Raw genomic sequence first — 17,784 nt, 5'->3', positions numbered from 1 at the left:
ATGAAGCACGACGGTTGACAATCTGCCTGTTTCAGGAGGCCGTTGTGCCATTCTCTATGGCGATCGACCAGCATTCGTTTATTTTCAGTGGCTTCGGATGACATTTGGGTGCTTTTCATTAAAGAGAAATGCGGAGAGATGCGTTCCCTAAGGCTAACAGCACCACGGACGCCTGGGGGAAGGGAAGGGGAGGAGGGCTGCCTAACCCATCTTTACCTCAGACGACACTTCCACCGAGGAGGATTTTCAGAGGAGCAAAGTGAACGCAGCATAGAATGCAGTGCAATGCAATTAATGTATAAAAACAAAGTGGATGGACTTTAAGCATGCTTATTTGGCTTACTTTGCAAAGTGGGCAAAGGGTCAAGAAGAATCAATCAAAATAGATGTTGTAAAGGAAGATTAACCAAATATGAGATAACCAGTGCTTAGTGGTTAAGCTCTGGCAGTTCACAGGGATAGAAGCGCTAGGTATTACACTAGTCTTTGCCTAACCTGGCCTCTTCAGTGCCGTTATCCTCTCTGAACAGGTGCAAAATGACTCTCAAATAGTTTTTTAAAAATCCGTTTAGACCATTACTACAGGCTAAAGGTTAAGCGCAATCATTAATCTAGTAAAAAAAATACACTTCTGTCTGCAAAAGCAAACTGTCTATTAAGTTTGTGTTAAAAGTAGAGGGAAATGCCTGAGGGGAAGAGATCAGTGCCGAAAACTTGTTTATACAGTCAAACAGTGTTGTTGAAACAGCAATGTCACTGATCTGTGTGGTCGCTGTGCATACGACTTTGGAGTTCACACAGTACCATATTAGGAATAAGTGCTGGATTGAGTCAAATAGAGACAAAGAACATTTGTTTCTCAAAGCAACAACTCCAGAGCCTCAAGGAACAAGGTGAAATCTAAGAAATGTTGTGTCAATGGGCTTGAAAATCAGATGTTGATGATAAGCTTTATGTTCTATCGATGCATCTGCTATCTAATCATGTGCAAAAGCACATGTGCTCTTTCGTACGAGCAGGGGTACTTTGAACTTCACAGCTGTCTGATCAAAGGGGACGGTCTTTTGAGTTTCCACAAACAACCAATTCCCTGATCTGTTGTCTCAATCCGCGCCTTCAAATTCAATCACGCCAGATTACATCCTGCTATAAGGAGCCATAACACATGTAAATATAATCTGCCAGACAAAAGTCTAAGGGCTATGAAACACCTGTTCTTTTTGATGGATCTGCCCCCCTCATTCTGTGACGTCCCTTTTTATCCCAAGCTCGCATTTGAAAAATGATGATAATTTGGCCTGACCCTGGAGAGAAAGGGAAATGTCCATCTCCCACTTCTTATAGCCATTGAACTGTATAAAATTCTGCCATTTTGAAGAGCACTGCAGCAAATCTCTGACAGGCAGGTTAAAACTGGATCAGGCTTTGCAACGAAAGCTGCAGAGGCCCCTAAAGCTCGCAGTAAATAATACAAGATGGCTGTGAGGTGCATCCCTTCCGTCTAAGAACAGACTGTCCTCATGTTCACCTGATTGGACATCCAGTGGGTGTTTTATTCCACACAAGCCTAAATCTGCTGTGGTCTGCTCAAGCTGCGGTAATTAGAGCACCAGCGAGCGTCAACGTCTGAATGACCAAAGAAAATGGAATTTTCATGTCCATGTTTCTTCATTTAAAGGTCTTACATAGCATCTATTCTACACCGTTTACAGCTCACAGCTTGAGTTTGAACATGTAGTAACAATATGAACTCTTTCCCATGTCCATATAAGAGATAAGAGCGATTACAAAGCAGTGCCGTGTTGTGAAAGCCCTATGGCCTGTGAGTAATTCATCTCCAAGACCTCTTTACTATATCACCCCACTCATCAGCAGAATACCACACCCAGCCATAGGTCCCACCTCACAGACTAGTCATCCTCTGTGTATAACCCACATTCCGGTTGGGCCCAACTGAGGTGGACCTCTAGGGCGCATCTTCTCTGGCACTAACAGTCAAGCCATTCTACTAATGGCTCCCTCAGGCACCTTCCACTGATATCAGTGAACTCTATATTCTCTGCTCCCTATGTGCTCTTAATGCAAGAAAAGCAGTGTCTGATACCAAACCCCTGCATAAGGCTTTACATATTAATGTGTGTGTTATACACTGTAATGAAAGCAAAACAGCCCCTCCAGCACCACGGATGCTCCACCGAAAGGTGCCGCTTAAATCGGGAAAGCTCTGTGTCACCTTAAGACCAAAGTATTCGTGGTTTGATGTATTTGTGGAAGCGAGTGGGTGTTTACATCTTTAGGCTTTCTGTCATTGTGAATTAGTGGGCGTCAGGAATTGTAGGATGCACTTATACATGTCAAGAGCTCTGCAATGGGAAAACAGAGTGGCGTTTTTAGCATTAATTTGCACACAGACACTTCCTGCCTATGCAATTAGACCTACACTTTTATACTTGTATATTTTTAAACAGAAACTCATTAGAATTATTTTAGTATTGTATTTAAGTCTGTAAAGACAACCAGTGTTGATGTGTGGGCAACTCTGTGAAGGCAAGAACGGAAACAACTGCAGGTCCCCAACAATCCCGGCTTTATTGGAGTTTTGTCCAGGCTTGAAGAAAGAAACACTCTAGTGTGCCTCACCCATCGTGACGACTCTTTCATAAGAGACGCCCCCAAAAACATTCCGGTCACTCCAAGAGCAAGACAATTCTGTTGTGACACTAGCAAAACAAAGCCATACACTTCACATGAAAGACCATCACTACAACCTATCCATGACCCGACTTCTAAGTAGGCAGTATTACATGAGCTACCACCAGTTGGCAACTGTCCTGTGTCATGTGACTGGCCTTTTGTACGCCATCATGCTGGCTGCCAGAGTCTGTGGGCTTTTAAAAACTCGGATTTCCACTTTTAAGCTGGGAATTTGAGTGAAAAGCACAGTTTTCCATTACAATCTGAGATGTAATGTAGTTTGATTATGATAAAAGCGTGAATCTGCAACACAAAGTTTACAACATGAAATCCACAGAAAGTTTTCAACACAGCTTAGCCTGAAGACTGAAAGTACATAAGAGAAAAAGAAAACACATTACTAGAGACCTGTCACAAAAAGACTGTCTGGTGAACTGTTTTCTTTGGGTGAAATAACCTGAGGGAAATACATTCAAAGAAATCAATAACCCATCATGGGCAGGTTAACTTCCTCAATGAACCTCCAGCATATTTTTTTCTTCCTCATGAGGGTCTCACTGAGAAGAACTGAGACTCTACTTCATCCATGATGTGAAAATATGACATGTAAACTTCATATTTATAGATCTAGGTCTGGTTTACACCTGATATTTCACATCTAGGGCCTAAAATGACATGAGGTTTGATCTCCTGTAGAGGCTAGATCCTGCTAGACGTCTTCTAACCAAATCCTACAGATAAATCTGGTGCAGTGGTATCATAAATGCAAGGCAAATATTCAAATGACTGTAATGAAAATGCTAATGTAACCCATTGAGATTACTCCTGCTTTCGTCCAGGCATAGAGTCTAGAAATAGGGTCACACACAGCTGTGCTGCATCAGGGGAGACTCTGAAAAGCACATAGAGTTCTGCAAAAGTACATGAAAGGGCTAATGGAAGAGGGAGAAACATTCTGTATAGTGGGACAAATTCAAGTGTTTGACATAGAATAAAACTGACTCTGGAATTTTCTTTAGTGATTGCTGAAATTTGCCCTGTGGCAATAAACAACTACTGTATCCAGAGCTTGTCTTATACAGTTTAGCACACTCTGTTTGAGAAGGGCTACCTAAGCCACAGATGGACACTGCATTGTTGCTTAGACAATCACAGTATTACTGGGCATGTAAATGTGGATATAGCATAGTGAGTGAATTTATAATTCATATCAGAGATCCATACTGCAAGTCAACATTTCAGGAAATCATCTGGTAGGCCTCTAAAAATCATCCATCACATCACTAATCTAAGTACCACATTAGTGCAATATTTTAGACATATAGTACCATAGTAATACCAAGTATCTCAGCGTACCATATAAATACATATAAATGTGGTAATCATTTAGTAACACAATACCAAAGTATTGATTTGTTTTCCAGTATAAATGTCTAAAAATTCTTATAACAAGTTAACTTTACCTGAGAAGCAACACTGCTTCACATATTAAGACAGGCACAGGCAGATTTTTGAACTTGTTTATACTTAATATAAATGGAAAAAAATGTCAGTTTATTAGGACAGTAATACACTTGTATTAAATATAAATTCCCTGAAATGTTGTAATACCTTATGTACAGTTGTTTCTCTAGTAAATTTGTCTTGTTTTAAGAATTTTTTTATATTTATATAACTGGATTTTAATACAAAAATACTTGTTAAGAATATGCTTTCACATGTATTTCCCAGATTACATCATAACACTCCTTCCTTATTTAGACATTTCCGACACCTATTTGGGAGTGTCTACAACCCAATCATTTGCAGGTCCTCACTAGCAAAAGGAATTCTAGTGTTTCAAAACAGACTTTGTACCCACGTTTGACACGTTCACAACAAACTGGAATGTGGAAGAGGCTTGGTACAGGTTCTTTTAATACAGTGAAACAACAGGGTGGAGTGCTAACAATTACTGTGGCATCAGAAGAAGATTTAGAGCCAGTTCAAGATTCAATTCAGTTTACAGAACAAGAATGGAAAGGTGAATGAATTGGACAGTGTATAAAGGTCATTCAGTCCAAGAGCAAACTACTAACACAGTCAGTTAAAATTGCCCAAGACTGACAATCTCCAGAACAGCAGTCAAATGTTGGCAAAGCTTGCCAAATCAAAGGTTCATTGTTGAATTGGGTCATAGTCACAGAGTGCACGTTTGGAGATACTGGTGAAACTGGTTTTCTGATGGAGTTTTCGAGAGGGTAAGAGAGTCAGGTGCTCACTGAATTACAAGAGAGACAGAGAATCGATGCATAGTCTCTTTTGGTGTGGTTACTGTCCCGAGCAATAACATTCTGTACAGGAACACTGTGTATTTTCGTTGTTGGCATAGGAGCCAAAGTCTCCTCAGACATCTCTGACAGATGAATAAAAGATCTTAGTAGTAATAGTTTTTTTTTTTAATTGCTAGAAGATTTTCCAACGGCTGTTATGTCAAATACTTATTCACGCACACAACAGCAATTCTGCAATTCATGATGGGTTTGTATTAGGCCTACAGTCCTGTTGTGCAAGATTCTCTTCTAGAAAAAAACTGCTGTAACATTCCATAAAACAAGTAACTACAGTATGACGCAGCAAAATCTCAGACAGTTACTCAAGCATCACAGTAACACTTAACAGACCAGGAAATGGGTCAATTCAGTCCATACGATTCTGGGGTGATTCCTGATGTGCAATCACTGACAACACTTGACCCAGACTTGTAATTAAAATTTGACTGCCAATATCAAAACAGTTTAAACTGCAGTTCTCTTACGAGAGGTTTTCTCGTATTGCGTAAGTTAGCTTACGCTACGGGAAAGTTCTCTTTTCTCGAGATCTGAAGATAAAAAATTATCCTTAATTTTGTATTCATTGTCAACGCAGTGCGGCAGCTGGCAGACCATGGCAGGCTACATAAGCGTGCTCATTGGCTGTCCAGCGGCAACTGCTGCAGCCTATCAGTGAGCCCTGTGTGACGTCACGCCCTGTGAGCGCGCTTCGCGCCCTCCACGCCCCTCTAACCGTCAGGATGGGTGTGGCTAGCGTGTATATAAGCAAGGGTTCACAGGCTGATAAACTGATTTTCTTGTCTTCAGCGAAGCTCTTCGCATCGCTGGATCTTGAGAGAGCCGCCGCCGTCGAATCTAGCGACCAGCAAGCCTAGGAAGCGTCTGAAGAAGCCGGCCGCCTTCGCCGCCTTCAGCCATCCGTGCCTGCTACGCCATCCGGCGACATATCCTTTTCTGCTGTGTGTGTACGCCCCTACGACACACACTCTCTCTCCTCTTCTAAAAGAGCAATTTCTACGAGGCGTTGTTTCAAATGCCTCGCACGACTTCCCGCTCTCTCTCCCTCTGTTCGAGCCTCGCAAATGCGCCGTTCACAAGGGATGCCAGAAGCGGACGGTCTCGGAGCGAGCTTCCTCGCTCTCTCTCCCTCTGTTCGAGCCGCGCAGACTGCGGTCTCTGAGCTCTCTTTACGTTACAAGAAAGCTACTCCGTCCTCGTGCCCCGTCCGCGCGCGTCACTCACCGGCGAAGGGAGAACAGAGAGTGTTTTGTCCCGCCGTGGCCGGACCAACCTCCATTTCTCACACATTTCTCAGTCCCCTCTTAAGTTCAGGCGACTGGAATTGTTAATATCGCAGTATACGAGCCTGTTGTAATACACGCACGCCTGCAAACAAATGGCATCACAAGACATGATGACGCTCTCTGGCTACTCGCCGTTCGCGCGCGTCGCTCATCCCGCTCTCTCCCTTGTTGAGCCGCGCAGATTGCGCTGTTCACAAGGGATGACAGAGCGGACGGTCACGAGCAATGTTCAGCGCGTGCGCCTCACTCACCGGCGAAAAGAGGAAAGAGTGTTTTAGTCCCGCTGAGGCCGGACCAACCTCCAATTCTCACACATTTCTCAGTCCCCTCTTAAGTTCAGGCGGCTGGAAATATTATATTGCAGTAAACGAGCCTGTTATAATACACACACGCCTGCAAACAAACGCCGACACGAAACATGATGACGCTCTCTTATATGCTTGCGCTAACTGAAAGCTAACGTGTTCTCCCCTGTGGCTCAGTGGCAGAATCTTAGGCTTTCGTGTCAGAGACCCGTGTTCTATCCCGGCTCTCGCGGCAGATAAAAAATGTATGCTGTTCGCTTCTCCGAGCTCGCGGCCAGCTTTTCTTACATACAGAAAGCGAACCCGCCTCTCGCACCCTCCCGCTCACATGATGGTGCTCGAGTGTTTGCTGAGCGTCTAAATACAAGCCTTCAAGCATTTCGCTCTGTTAGTCCCCTTAAAAAGGTGACTGCAGATGTGTATTCCGCAGCCACGAGCACGTTGTACAAACCGCTCGCCTGCACCAAAAACACTGTTTTTACAGTGCGCCCGCGCCTCCGTATCGAGCTCTCGAGCCCGCGATACGCAGCAATCAGAGCCCGGAGGCCATTCTGCCCCTAACCGCACACACGAAAGCGTGAGAAGCTATTCCAGGCGCGTCAGAATGGGTGCTGAGCACAGTAAAAAGGGCTATACTCTGCAGTTTGCTCGCCGCCCCCCGCGCTTTCGAGCGCGAACCGAGATGAGAGTGAATGGGGAAGTAGCACATCTACTTCAAGCAGAAATAGCGACACTTCTGTGCAAAGGGGCTATAGAACCGGTACCCCCTTCTCTGAGCGAGTCAGGCTTTTACAGCCGTTATTTCCTCGTTCCCTAGAAGGACGGAGCTCTCAGACCGATTTTGGATCTGAGATATTTGAACAAGGCTCTTATGAGAAGACCGTTCAAAATGCTCACAACCAGGCAGATCCTCGCGCAGATTCGCCTGAGGGACGGGTTTATCTCTCTCGATCTGAAAGATGCTTACTTTCAGATCCAGATAATACCCCGTCACAGGCCATTATTGAGATTCGCCTTCGACGGTCAGGTATATCAGTACACCGTCCTGCCGTTCGGCCTGTCTTTAGCACCCCGTACATTCACGAAGTGCATGGACACGGCTCTCGCTCCCCTGAGAGGCCAGGGAATGCGAATTTTGAACTATTTGGACGATTGGCTAATTCTAGCACAGTCAGAGGAAGAGCTCATCGCTCACAGAACAGTGCTTCTCAGCCACCTGGAAAGCCTGGGCCTCACGGTCAACTGGACCAAGAGCTCATTACTGCCCAGTCAGTCAACCTCTTTTCTGGGTTTGGATCTGGACTCTGTGGCAATGACGCGTCTTTCCAGCCGGGCAGCACCGCACCTCTAAAGACATTGCAGAGGATGCTGGGTTGTATGGCCTCAGCTGCAGCAGTGCTTCAGCTGGGTCTACTGCGTATGCGCCCGCTGCAATGCTGGTTGAATGCCCGAGTGCCTCACAGAGCCTGGGCTTACGGCAGCATTCGAATCAGAGTGACTCAGAGCTGCGTTTCAGCACTGAAGCCCTGGTTAGCGGCCGACTGGTACCAGCGGGGAGTGACTATGGGAGCCGTCTCGCACCGCAAAGTTATCTCGACGGATGCATCCAACTTAGGTTGGGGCGCTCTTTTCGAGGGCAAACCGGTCTTTGGCCTGTGGTCAGACCAGGAAAAATGCCTCCACATAAACTGTTTGGAGATGATAGCGGTCGAGAACGCGCTCAAGAGCTTCCTCCCTCTCATACGGGATCACCATGTGCTAGTCCGCTCGGACAACATGTCCGTGGTATCCTATGTGAACCGACAGGGCGGTGTCAGATCCAGGAACCTCTGCAAACTGACAGAACGCCTTCTCGTGTGGGCTCATCACTCGCTGCGCTCGCTGAGAGCCACGCACGTGCCAGGCCACCTGAACGTTGGCCCAGACAGACTGTCCAGAGACATCATTCCCCTGGGAGAATGGTCTCTGCACCCCCAGACAGTCCAGTCGCTCTGGCGCCTGTTCGGCAGGGCGGAAGTCGACCTCTTTGCGTCAAAAGACAACGCTCACTGCCCGACGATCTTCTCAAAGAGCGAGGACGCGCTGGCCCAAACCTGGCCCAGCCTCCCGCTGTACGCCTTCCCTCCGATCTCCCTGTTACCACAGGTCATCAAGAGAATCAGGGAAACGCACCACCCAGTGCTTCTTGTAGCCCCGCGATGGGAGAACCAAATCTGGTACCCAGAGCTAGTGAGGCTGTCGCACTTAGCCCCATGGCCGATCCCGGTGAGGATCTCCTCTCTCAAGCCGGTGGATCAATCTGGCATCCCCATCCAGAGTGCTGGTCTCTGCATGCGTGGATAATCAACGGATACCCGTTGACCTGCCAGAAGGGGTCGCAAACACGATCACGCAGTCTAGAGCTCCCTCTACGAGAAGGCTCTACGCGTCTAAATGGTCTGTGTTCTCTAAATGGTGCGCTACTAAGAGCCTGGATCCACGTACATGTGGGGTTCCACGGGTGCTCTCCTTCCTACAAGAGCTGTTGGACAAGGGCAGGTCCCCCTCCACGCTCAAAGTGTATGTTGCGGCCATTGCAGCGTTCGTGGAGATGACGCGCGGCCGTACAATAGGAAGGAACGAGTTTCCTCAGAGGAGCCAGATGGATGAAGAGGAGCCCTCAGGCGTTCCGAGCAGCTCTTTGTTTCGTTTGGTGGGCACACCAAGGGTCTCGGCGCCTCGAAACAGAGCCTGTCCAGGTGGATAGTGGACGCAATCGCAGCAGCTTACGCCTCCAAACACCTGCAGTGCCCTATGGATATCAGAGCCCACTCCACTAGAGGCATGGCCTCGTCGTGGGCCTGGTCAAGCGGGATTTCTATTCACGATATTTGCATGGCAGCGGGCTGGGCCTCCCCATCGACATTCGTGAGGTTTTATAACCTGGAAGTTCCCGCCTTGCAGGCTAAACTGTTATCAGTATAAGTTATGTATGTTCTGCCCAGTCGCTCATGTGCAGACTACGTTCATGTACTGTTAATATTTCTGGTAAATGACACCAAGGGAAGAGTGTTTCTATACACAGACCGGCTGAGCCGCTCTGTCTCTGTGTCCCCATTACGCGCTTGTGTACCAGTGCTGGCCCGCGCAGCTGGCCGCCTGTCCTCCAATTAGTCGCACTGGGGATTATTCTCTCTAACACATAGACCGGCGAGACCGCTTTTTTTTTCCCCTACTATGTGCTTATGCACTGTGCGGGCCCGCGCTGCTGGCCGCATTGCTTACATTATACATAGACCGGCTGTACCGCTCTATTTTATATGAAGTGCTTTTACATGTGTTGGCCCGTTTCTCTGACCGGTCACCTGTCCCAGCATGTTGTTTCCCCGGTCTCCCTGGGACACATGCACCGGATGCTCGGCGCGCACGGCGTTGACAAGGGGTTCCCGTAGCGTAAGCTAACTTACGCAATACGAGAGAACCTCTCGTAAGAGAACGTACTCGGTTACCTAATGTAACCTCGGTTCTCTATAGAAGAGGGAACGAGTATTGCGTAACCTGCCATGTCGCGCCACGAGCTTTTGCGCTTCAGACTATGAAAACCAGTCTATCAGCCTGTGAACCCTTGCTTATATACACGCTAGCCACACCCATCCTGGCGGTTAGAGGGGCGTGGAGGGCGCAACGTCACACAGGGCTCACTGATAGGCTGCAGCAGTTGCCGCTGGACAGCCAATGAGCACGCATATGTAGCCTGCCATGGTCTGCCGGCTGCCGCACTGCGTTGACAATGAATACAAAATTAAGGATAATTTTTGGCTTCAGATCTCGAGAAAAGAGAACTTTACCGTAGCGTAAGCTAACTTACGCAATACTCGTTCCCTCTTCTAGAGAGAACCGAGGTTACATTAGGTAACCGAGTACGTTTTCGCATTTACATTTCAGATGCTTGATTCAAAGTAATTATATCACAATTCGGTCTGTCCCTAATACAAAACTGTCATATGGATTCAGTCATAAGATTTACATGTATAACACAAGTCATACAGTATGGACTAAAGATGCACTGATATGAAAATTTCAGCCTATACGATAATTCTTATTATTTGAAAAGCCAATAACCGATATTTTGGCAGATAAATCTAAATCCAAATTTTATATAATTTTTGAGAGCCTGATTACAGTCTCAGATTAGTCTCACCATGTCCCAGGCAAACAATTACAATGATGTCCTCATTATAATCGTATGTAGCCTATGTAGCCTATAATTGTATGGAGCCTATATAATTGTATGTAGCCTATAGACTTGCAAAATCATATTTCAAGCAATTTAAAACCATCATGTCGAACAGTGCACATCTGAAGTGTCTCAGCTGAAGGAAATAATCCATTATTTATCGGCTTTAAAATATCAGCCAAATTTTCTTATCGGGCCGATAATGATAACATTAAAATGAACATATATCAGCCGATGCTGATATGGTGGCAGATATATCGTGCATCCCTAGTATGGACTATGTTTAAATCCACAATACAAGCATCTAAACTGAAAATAGCCTTTAAAATATATAGCTGGAGCACAGATCTAAAGATAGAGCACTAGATTTCTCCTGGGTTACTATAATCCAGCTTATTCTTTTGTTTACTTGTGTCACTAGGTGCTGCTTAATAACAGATCTTATTTATTATCATATTTTAATTAACAGGAACACCAATTAGTGTCCACCAAAGTAAGTCAAACAATAATAAGTCAAAAACTACATAAAGAAACAGAGTATATGCCATATTTAAAATGTATAGGCTGGAAGCTAGGGCACACCTTTAGCAGGTCTATGTTTGTACGGTCTGTGTCCCTGCTGTTACGCCATAGACTTGCATTTTATGATGCTTTAGTTCACATGTTCCCATTTGCCCACTGTAAGTCCCTGCCAGTCTGAGCTTGCCCTCCCCTGATGTCATGTTGCTATGGTAAGCCTGGTACGCTCCCTTCTCAAAGCATGTGGAAATTTCCTTAACACTCAGTTTCAGAACAACAGTGTGGCTGAATATGAACAAGCAACTCACTTATTGCATAATCTGAAATTTTAGAAATTAGTTCGGAAGTATAATTACTAATTATAAATATATAATCCAAATATATTTGGAATAGGGCTCAGCGATCAAATAGGCTATCGTATATTTGATTTTTTTTACTGGCAATATAAAAGTAAATTTGTGAATATCACACTGATTTGAATGACCTTTTTATTTGGCCGGTAAGTTTCCCTGATAAGACCATATCATTAGACTTGAGCTGGTAGGATTGATCAATTCAAAAATCTGATTAATTTGATCCTCCTAATAAAAAAATAAAAAAATAAATAAATACATTAAAAACTTTTAACCCATTTCAGAGAATTTTCAGAGGATACATAAAAATATCAAATATCGTCAAAAGGCTGAACAATACTGAGCCAAATCACTCCCAGTTAGGATGTGTGTTTCATCTACAAGATCTAAAGACCAGAACCACAGAATAATGAACATCCAAAATGTTATAGTCAGGTACATTCGATCTTAAGTACACTGTGTGCGTTATATAATCCTCAAATGTACTCGCCAGAGGAGAGGCTGAATCTAACACCAAGAGCTTTCTGCACTTTTATTTTTATGGGGGATGATGTGATAATCGAATAACACACCTGCAACTTTGTTTAGCTTGCAAATATACAGGCCAACCTGCAAGCAACCATGCAAATGGTTCCTGCAGTTGCCCTACTAAAATCATGCATACTAGATTGATTTACACCACTTTTAATTGAGACCAAACAACCATTTCACACTATACTGTGCCATGATGTGAGTGCTTCAGAGATTAAGATAACTATGTCCCAGAATACAAAGGTTGCATCCACTTCTTTTTTCTGCTGAAGTCAATTTAGGACACATGAGCTTTAATACGTGTGTGCAACATGCTACATCTTAATGCCTTGATATAAAACAACAGCAAAATGATAATGCTAGCATGAAGCATTTCTCCAGGATACCTTATGAAAATCTAGTGAAAGCTTTAATCTGTCTCTAAAAAATGAGAGCTATTAACCAACACATATCCAAGGTGATAACAGTGGACAGCATAAAACGAAATGGCCACTTCCATTACAACAAGGATAGTTAATCTAAAAATGAAAAATATGATCATTCATAAGTTGTTTCGAACCTGTGTAAATTTCTCTATTCCAGGGATTCTATGAGAATTGAGAAGTCCACACCACCAGTTATAATGAAAACACAAAGGAACAGCCACCTGACAAATGCTAAAAACATTAACAACCAATCAGAATCCATCCGATTTTATGAGATGAGCAAATAAGTTTAACTGCAGCAATGCATGCTTATAATAAACAGAATAATATTTTCCCTTGGTGTGAAGTACACTAAAACAGTTGTGGCTATCTTTATAGTTGTTGCGCATGGTGTGAATGGGCCTTTGCTCTCTTATGACTGAAGGAAAGATTTTTTGTAGTAACAAACACGGCTATCTTTTAATTGCTGTGAGACTCTTCAAACGCTGTTGCCAAATGCTTATTCACGCAACACTGCAAATCACAGTTTATCTTAATATAAAGCCCTGTTGCACAGCATTCTCTTCTAGAACTGACGTTTTAACATTCCAACATGTAACTACATTATGAGTATGACACAACAAAAACATCTAATCTCAGGCAGTTACTCAACCATCACATCTAAAAGGCCAGGAACTGGGTCAATGATGTGTAACGAAAACTCCAGGACCCATTCATGGAAATAAGTGACCGGCACATTGTTCAAAATTTCTCCTTGTGTGTTACACAGGAGAAATGCAGTCATGCAGGTTTGGAACGATATTACAGCAGAATAATTGCTAACGTAATGAACACAGGCATCATTTACAGAACACACTAAAGTGAATGTACATCTATAGATTGTCCTCCAGGTAATCTATAAAAGAGAGTTTATGTTACAGCAGACTGAGGACTATAGTTACAGAAAAATAGCATTCTAAATAGCATACATCCTATCCATGGTCCCATATTACCAGACAACTCAATGAAAGGGTTTTTAACATTTGATGCTAGTTGAGCTCTTAGCTGATGATGGATTAGTACGGGTACATCATTGATATCAAAACCCCTTCTTTCCACAGTCTATCCCCTTTCAGTCCAAAATTGACATTGATCTGTTACAGAGCATTCCCAGACTTCCTCACGTCCCCAAAGAGAGATGGAGGAGCCAGATGAAGGACCTCTGGGGCTTCAGGAGAGGAAACAGCCCTTCTAATAAATACAAGTGTGCCCTGAGCAAGGCAACAGACAGCGCTATAAAGTAATTGGAGTGAAAAGAGCAAAACATAAACTGACGATCTTGAGGCTGCAGCCAATTTATCGAGCCACATTCAGAGCTAAAGCCTTTCTGTAAAAACCAAATCAAATTATATTCCTGTGATGTTTTATGGTATCTCATTTTACTCTCTCTCTCTCTCTCGGTGGATTTCAAATGAATAGACTAAAAATGTGCAGTTTCTTCAAATCTGATGTCAAGTGAATTCGAACCAGCAAACTCCAACCAGAACATCTAAAACATCATTTCATTGCCGCTGATTTGATTTTATGGCTCAACTTCACAGCGACAAGGCAAATGATAGAGAAAATGTTTCAGTAAACAAGCAGACACAGAGCCAATTGTCTGAACTCGCTGTAAAGACCATGTCAACCCTGCATATTTATGATTTCGAATGAGCATAAAATTATGAGTGGAAATGAGAGGAGGCACAGCTGACTGACACAAGCTGTTGGATGTGGGAAGTCATTTCATGGTGTAAATACATTTGCCTGACTCTGTCAAGTTAGGTGACTCAGCCCATATCACGGAAGCTGAACACATAGTACTGCAGTGCCGCACATCACGACAACTGCAAGCTCGCCTGCATGAGAACTGGTGCAGTATAATGTGTTTCAAAACCTTCAAATGTTCAGATTGTTCGCAGTGAATGTGTAAATGTCAACAGCAGAATAAAAAGATGCAGCGAGGCGGAAAAACAAACTGGACTGAAGGTATTTTTTCCCATAGCATTAATAGAATAATTTGAATTAATACAGAATATAGTTCTATAGAACTACATATCTGTCAGGCCGATAAATCGGATGATATTGGGCCATTTTGAGATTATCAGCATCAGCATCATCAAGTTTCATTTTGGACAATGCACAATTGTTTGCATCAATTTTGGATAAATCCTAAGTACTATTAAAATACAAATTTGGAGCTATTATTCCTATGTGTGCATATTTGAATGCTGTCTCTGGCAACCCCGCTTCACTCGATTCATATTACTCATCCTAATCATAATAAATATTTTCAAAGCAATATTTTAAGCAGCCATGTAATATGCATGACAACATGAGGTAAACTGGTCATTATTGCGAATTAATAAGTGGCTCTCATGGAATAGCTATCAAAAACTATCAAAAAAACAAATTGGGAGCTATTATTATATGTGAGCATATTTAAATGATGTCTCTGACAACCCCGCTTCACTCAATTCATATTACTCATCTTAATCATAATAAATATTTTCAAATCAATATTTTAAGCAGCCATGTAATATGCACGACAACAGGAGGTAAACTGGTCATTATTATGGCTCTCTTGGATAGATATTCAGTTATGATACATTGCATATAATTTAAGTCGACTTAAATAATACTCTATTGATTTTTTTTTTTTTTTTTTATATGAAAGAGTGGGAGCAGGTCTTTTACATTTTTTCCACATAGATCAAAACATGGAATAAATTGTGGGCTACTGGACAGAGAATTTTGAAGATTAAAAATAAAGCGTAAATCCAATTTGCATCCTGCATGCATCACTTATCTGCAGGAATACAAATAGTGTTTATAAATCAAAAAAGGTGCGAAGCTTATGCTCTTCGGATCCTCCTAGAGTGTGGATGGTGAATTATTAGTCGTGATCTGAACAGGTCCACTTTGCGCAGCGGCAGCAGTCAGTCAGTCAGTCACGTGCACGCCCGGAGGAGGGAGTGTGTGGCTGTCGTGGACGCGCGTCAGTGGTTCCGCCCCTTTCTCATTCTACTACGTCTAAAGGCGGCGAGCGAGCACATGACTGCAGTAACTGTGTTCTATAACTCCAGTCACGAGGATGGAGTACTATTACACTGTCCAGACTGCGCGCTCACACCAATAACCCGAAATGAGCACATTTACAGCGCTTACACTATTCCCGCTGACACAAGGACAAAGGACAAAAAACACCGAGCGCTTTCTCACAGCGTTCAAATGTTTAAAGGAGTCCGAAAACGAGTCGGTGACACCTGACACACAGTATAGGCTACGTAACGCGCGATTTGTAAACATGCACAATTAAATTCGATTTAAGTCGCGATACAAAAATCATAGCATACTTTTGCAGCACGTGTCGCTTTCAGAATTTAAGATGAATTAATGGCTGTGTTCCATGCCTTATCCATGTCTAAACATCACTATGCGTATAATTTCAGTGATGTAACGTAAAAGTGTCCGTATGTTTCAAAGTAAGCATTCTAAGCGTTATATTGTAACTCGCTTTTCTGCGTGTATTGTATCTATAAATAAACATTTTGCAGTGCGACAACAGCCTGTTTGACATGACAAGCACGGAAGTGCAAAATGCACAGCGTTAATTTATTAATATCGACAGCACATAGGCTACTAGCACATGATGACCGGATCGTTTGACTACTAAATGGCAACGAGCTCTTGTTTTGTAACAGTTACGCAAACGCTTACGAAAACAATACAGAAGTCAAATGAGCAAAGAGTTCCGATCTCTACACTATATTGTACAAATATATTCCTATATCACAGCTGTTTGTAAACATGTTGTAACCTACCGCGGATAAGTTTGTCAACTTTATACTGGCATACTGCGTTTGTTTAATAGCTTACAGTTTAGCTCAAGCAAAACAGGCCAGTTATGAATACTGTGCAATTATTCATTTTTATCCTGTAATAACTGCATCAATATTAGTATCTGTACCGACTAAAAATTACACGTGATGCATTAAACAAAAAAAAGACAAAAAAAAAAAAAACATAAAAAACAACAGTTCTCCTGATCTGTGTTTACTTTTCATCTCTCACAATGAACTCGTATGGAATCAATGCGCTTTCGTTATTGAAACTTCAAGATCCCATCAAGAAACTTAGTCAAGTTAAGAGCTCCCACGTGTCACACACTTACACACACACAGAGACCGGGAAATTGGTGTGATTTTTTGGCAAACTGTCGAACACACTTGAACTTGTTTCATTACACTTGTGAAGTCATTAACCTTGCTCTAATCGCTAATCCTCGAAAGTAGACTTAAAAAGAGCGATTATTTGTACATTATTCGTCTAGAAGACACTTTTCGTATGCATGCATTATTTCCTGTGAACTCCACGTGAAGCGCAGACGTCAGGGACTCAGACGCCGGCTGAGACGCTGTGACAGCATCGATGAAATGATGGAAGTGTATCGCGCCACAGACAGTAACATGCAAAAATACACCCGGGGAATAACAGCCACGATTCCGTTCTACCAGAAATTGTGCGTGGCTTACCTGGCTTCCGGAGTTTTCAGTCAAGTAATTGAAGACAAATGAAGAGAGCTCCTCATCTAACAGTGAAGCGCAGTCCGCCATCTTCTAGAGAATGAGAGGAGAGGAGCCAGAGAGCGCTGCTATACTGCTCTCCCTCCCCGCATGCAGTAATGATCTCTAACCGACCGAGGGCAGTGTGCTGAGTGTGCTGAGCTCCCTGTGCTTCCCAATCATTGCTGGATTAAATAAAACCGCAGAAACTTGAATTATTTGAAGGTGCAGTTGGGTTTAACACTCTGGTTGGTGGCTGAAGAAGGATGCATGTCACTAACTGCAACTGAAGCTGCTTTTGCTGCCTACATTGCGGTGTCTATGACTCATTTATGATGCTAGTTCATGTCTAAAGTCCATGTCAGCTTTGTGCATATAATATATAGCGACCACACAACCCACCAAAGGATGTATTTGTTTGCATCCTTTAATATACAGTTTGCATACACAATACAGTAAACACAACATAACATTTTGGGGCTTTATGGTGCCCAAAAACATAAGCATAAGCCAATAACCGTGCTTGGTTGGTCTTTTGTATC

At 43.2% G+C, this 17,784-nt stretch overlaps 1 protein-coding gene across 2 annotated transcripts in view; it reads right to left on the bottom strand.

Moving 5' to 3' along the window:
- Positions 1 to 17,347, bottom strand: part of ppargc1b (peroxisome proliferator-activated receptor gamma, coactivator 1 beta) — a 50,113-nt gene extending 32,766 nt beyond the window's left edge. For both annotated transcript variants that reach the window (XM_079891741.1, XM_079891742.1), the window contains exon 1: positions 17,213 to 17,347. In XM_079891741.1, the coding sequence (XP_079747867.1) occupies positions 17,213 to 17,293 (81 nt within the window). In that variant the 5' untranslated portion in view covers positions 17,294 to 17,347. The remainder of the gene's footprint in view (positions 1 to 17,212) is intronic.
- Between the last annotated feature and the right edge of the window lie 437 nt (positions 17,348 to 17,784).

The sequence above is a fragment of the Squalius cephalus genome (assembly GCF_949319135.1).
Source record: "Squalius cephalus genome assembly, chromosome: 14".
NCBI classification, from domain to species: Eukaryota; Metazoa; Chordata; class Actinopteri; order Cypriniformes; family Leuciscidae; genus Squalius; species Squalius cephalus.
Note: the sequence above shows the minus strand (reverse complement) of the source record. Positions and strands in the feature narration are given on the sequence as shown.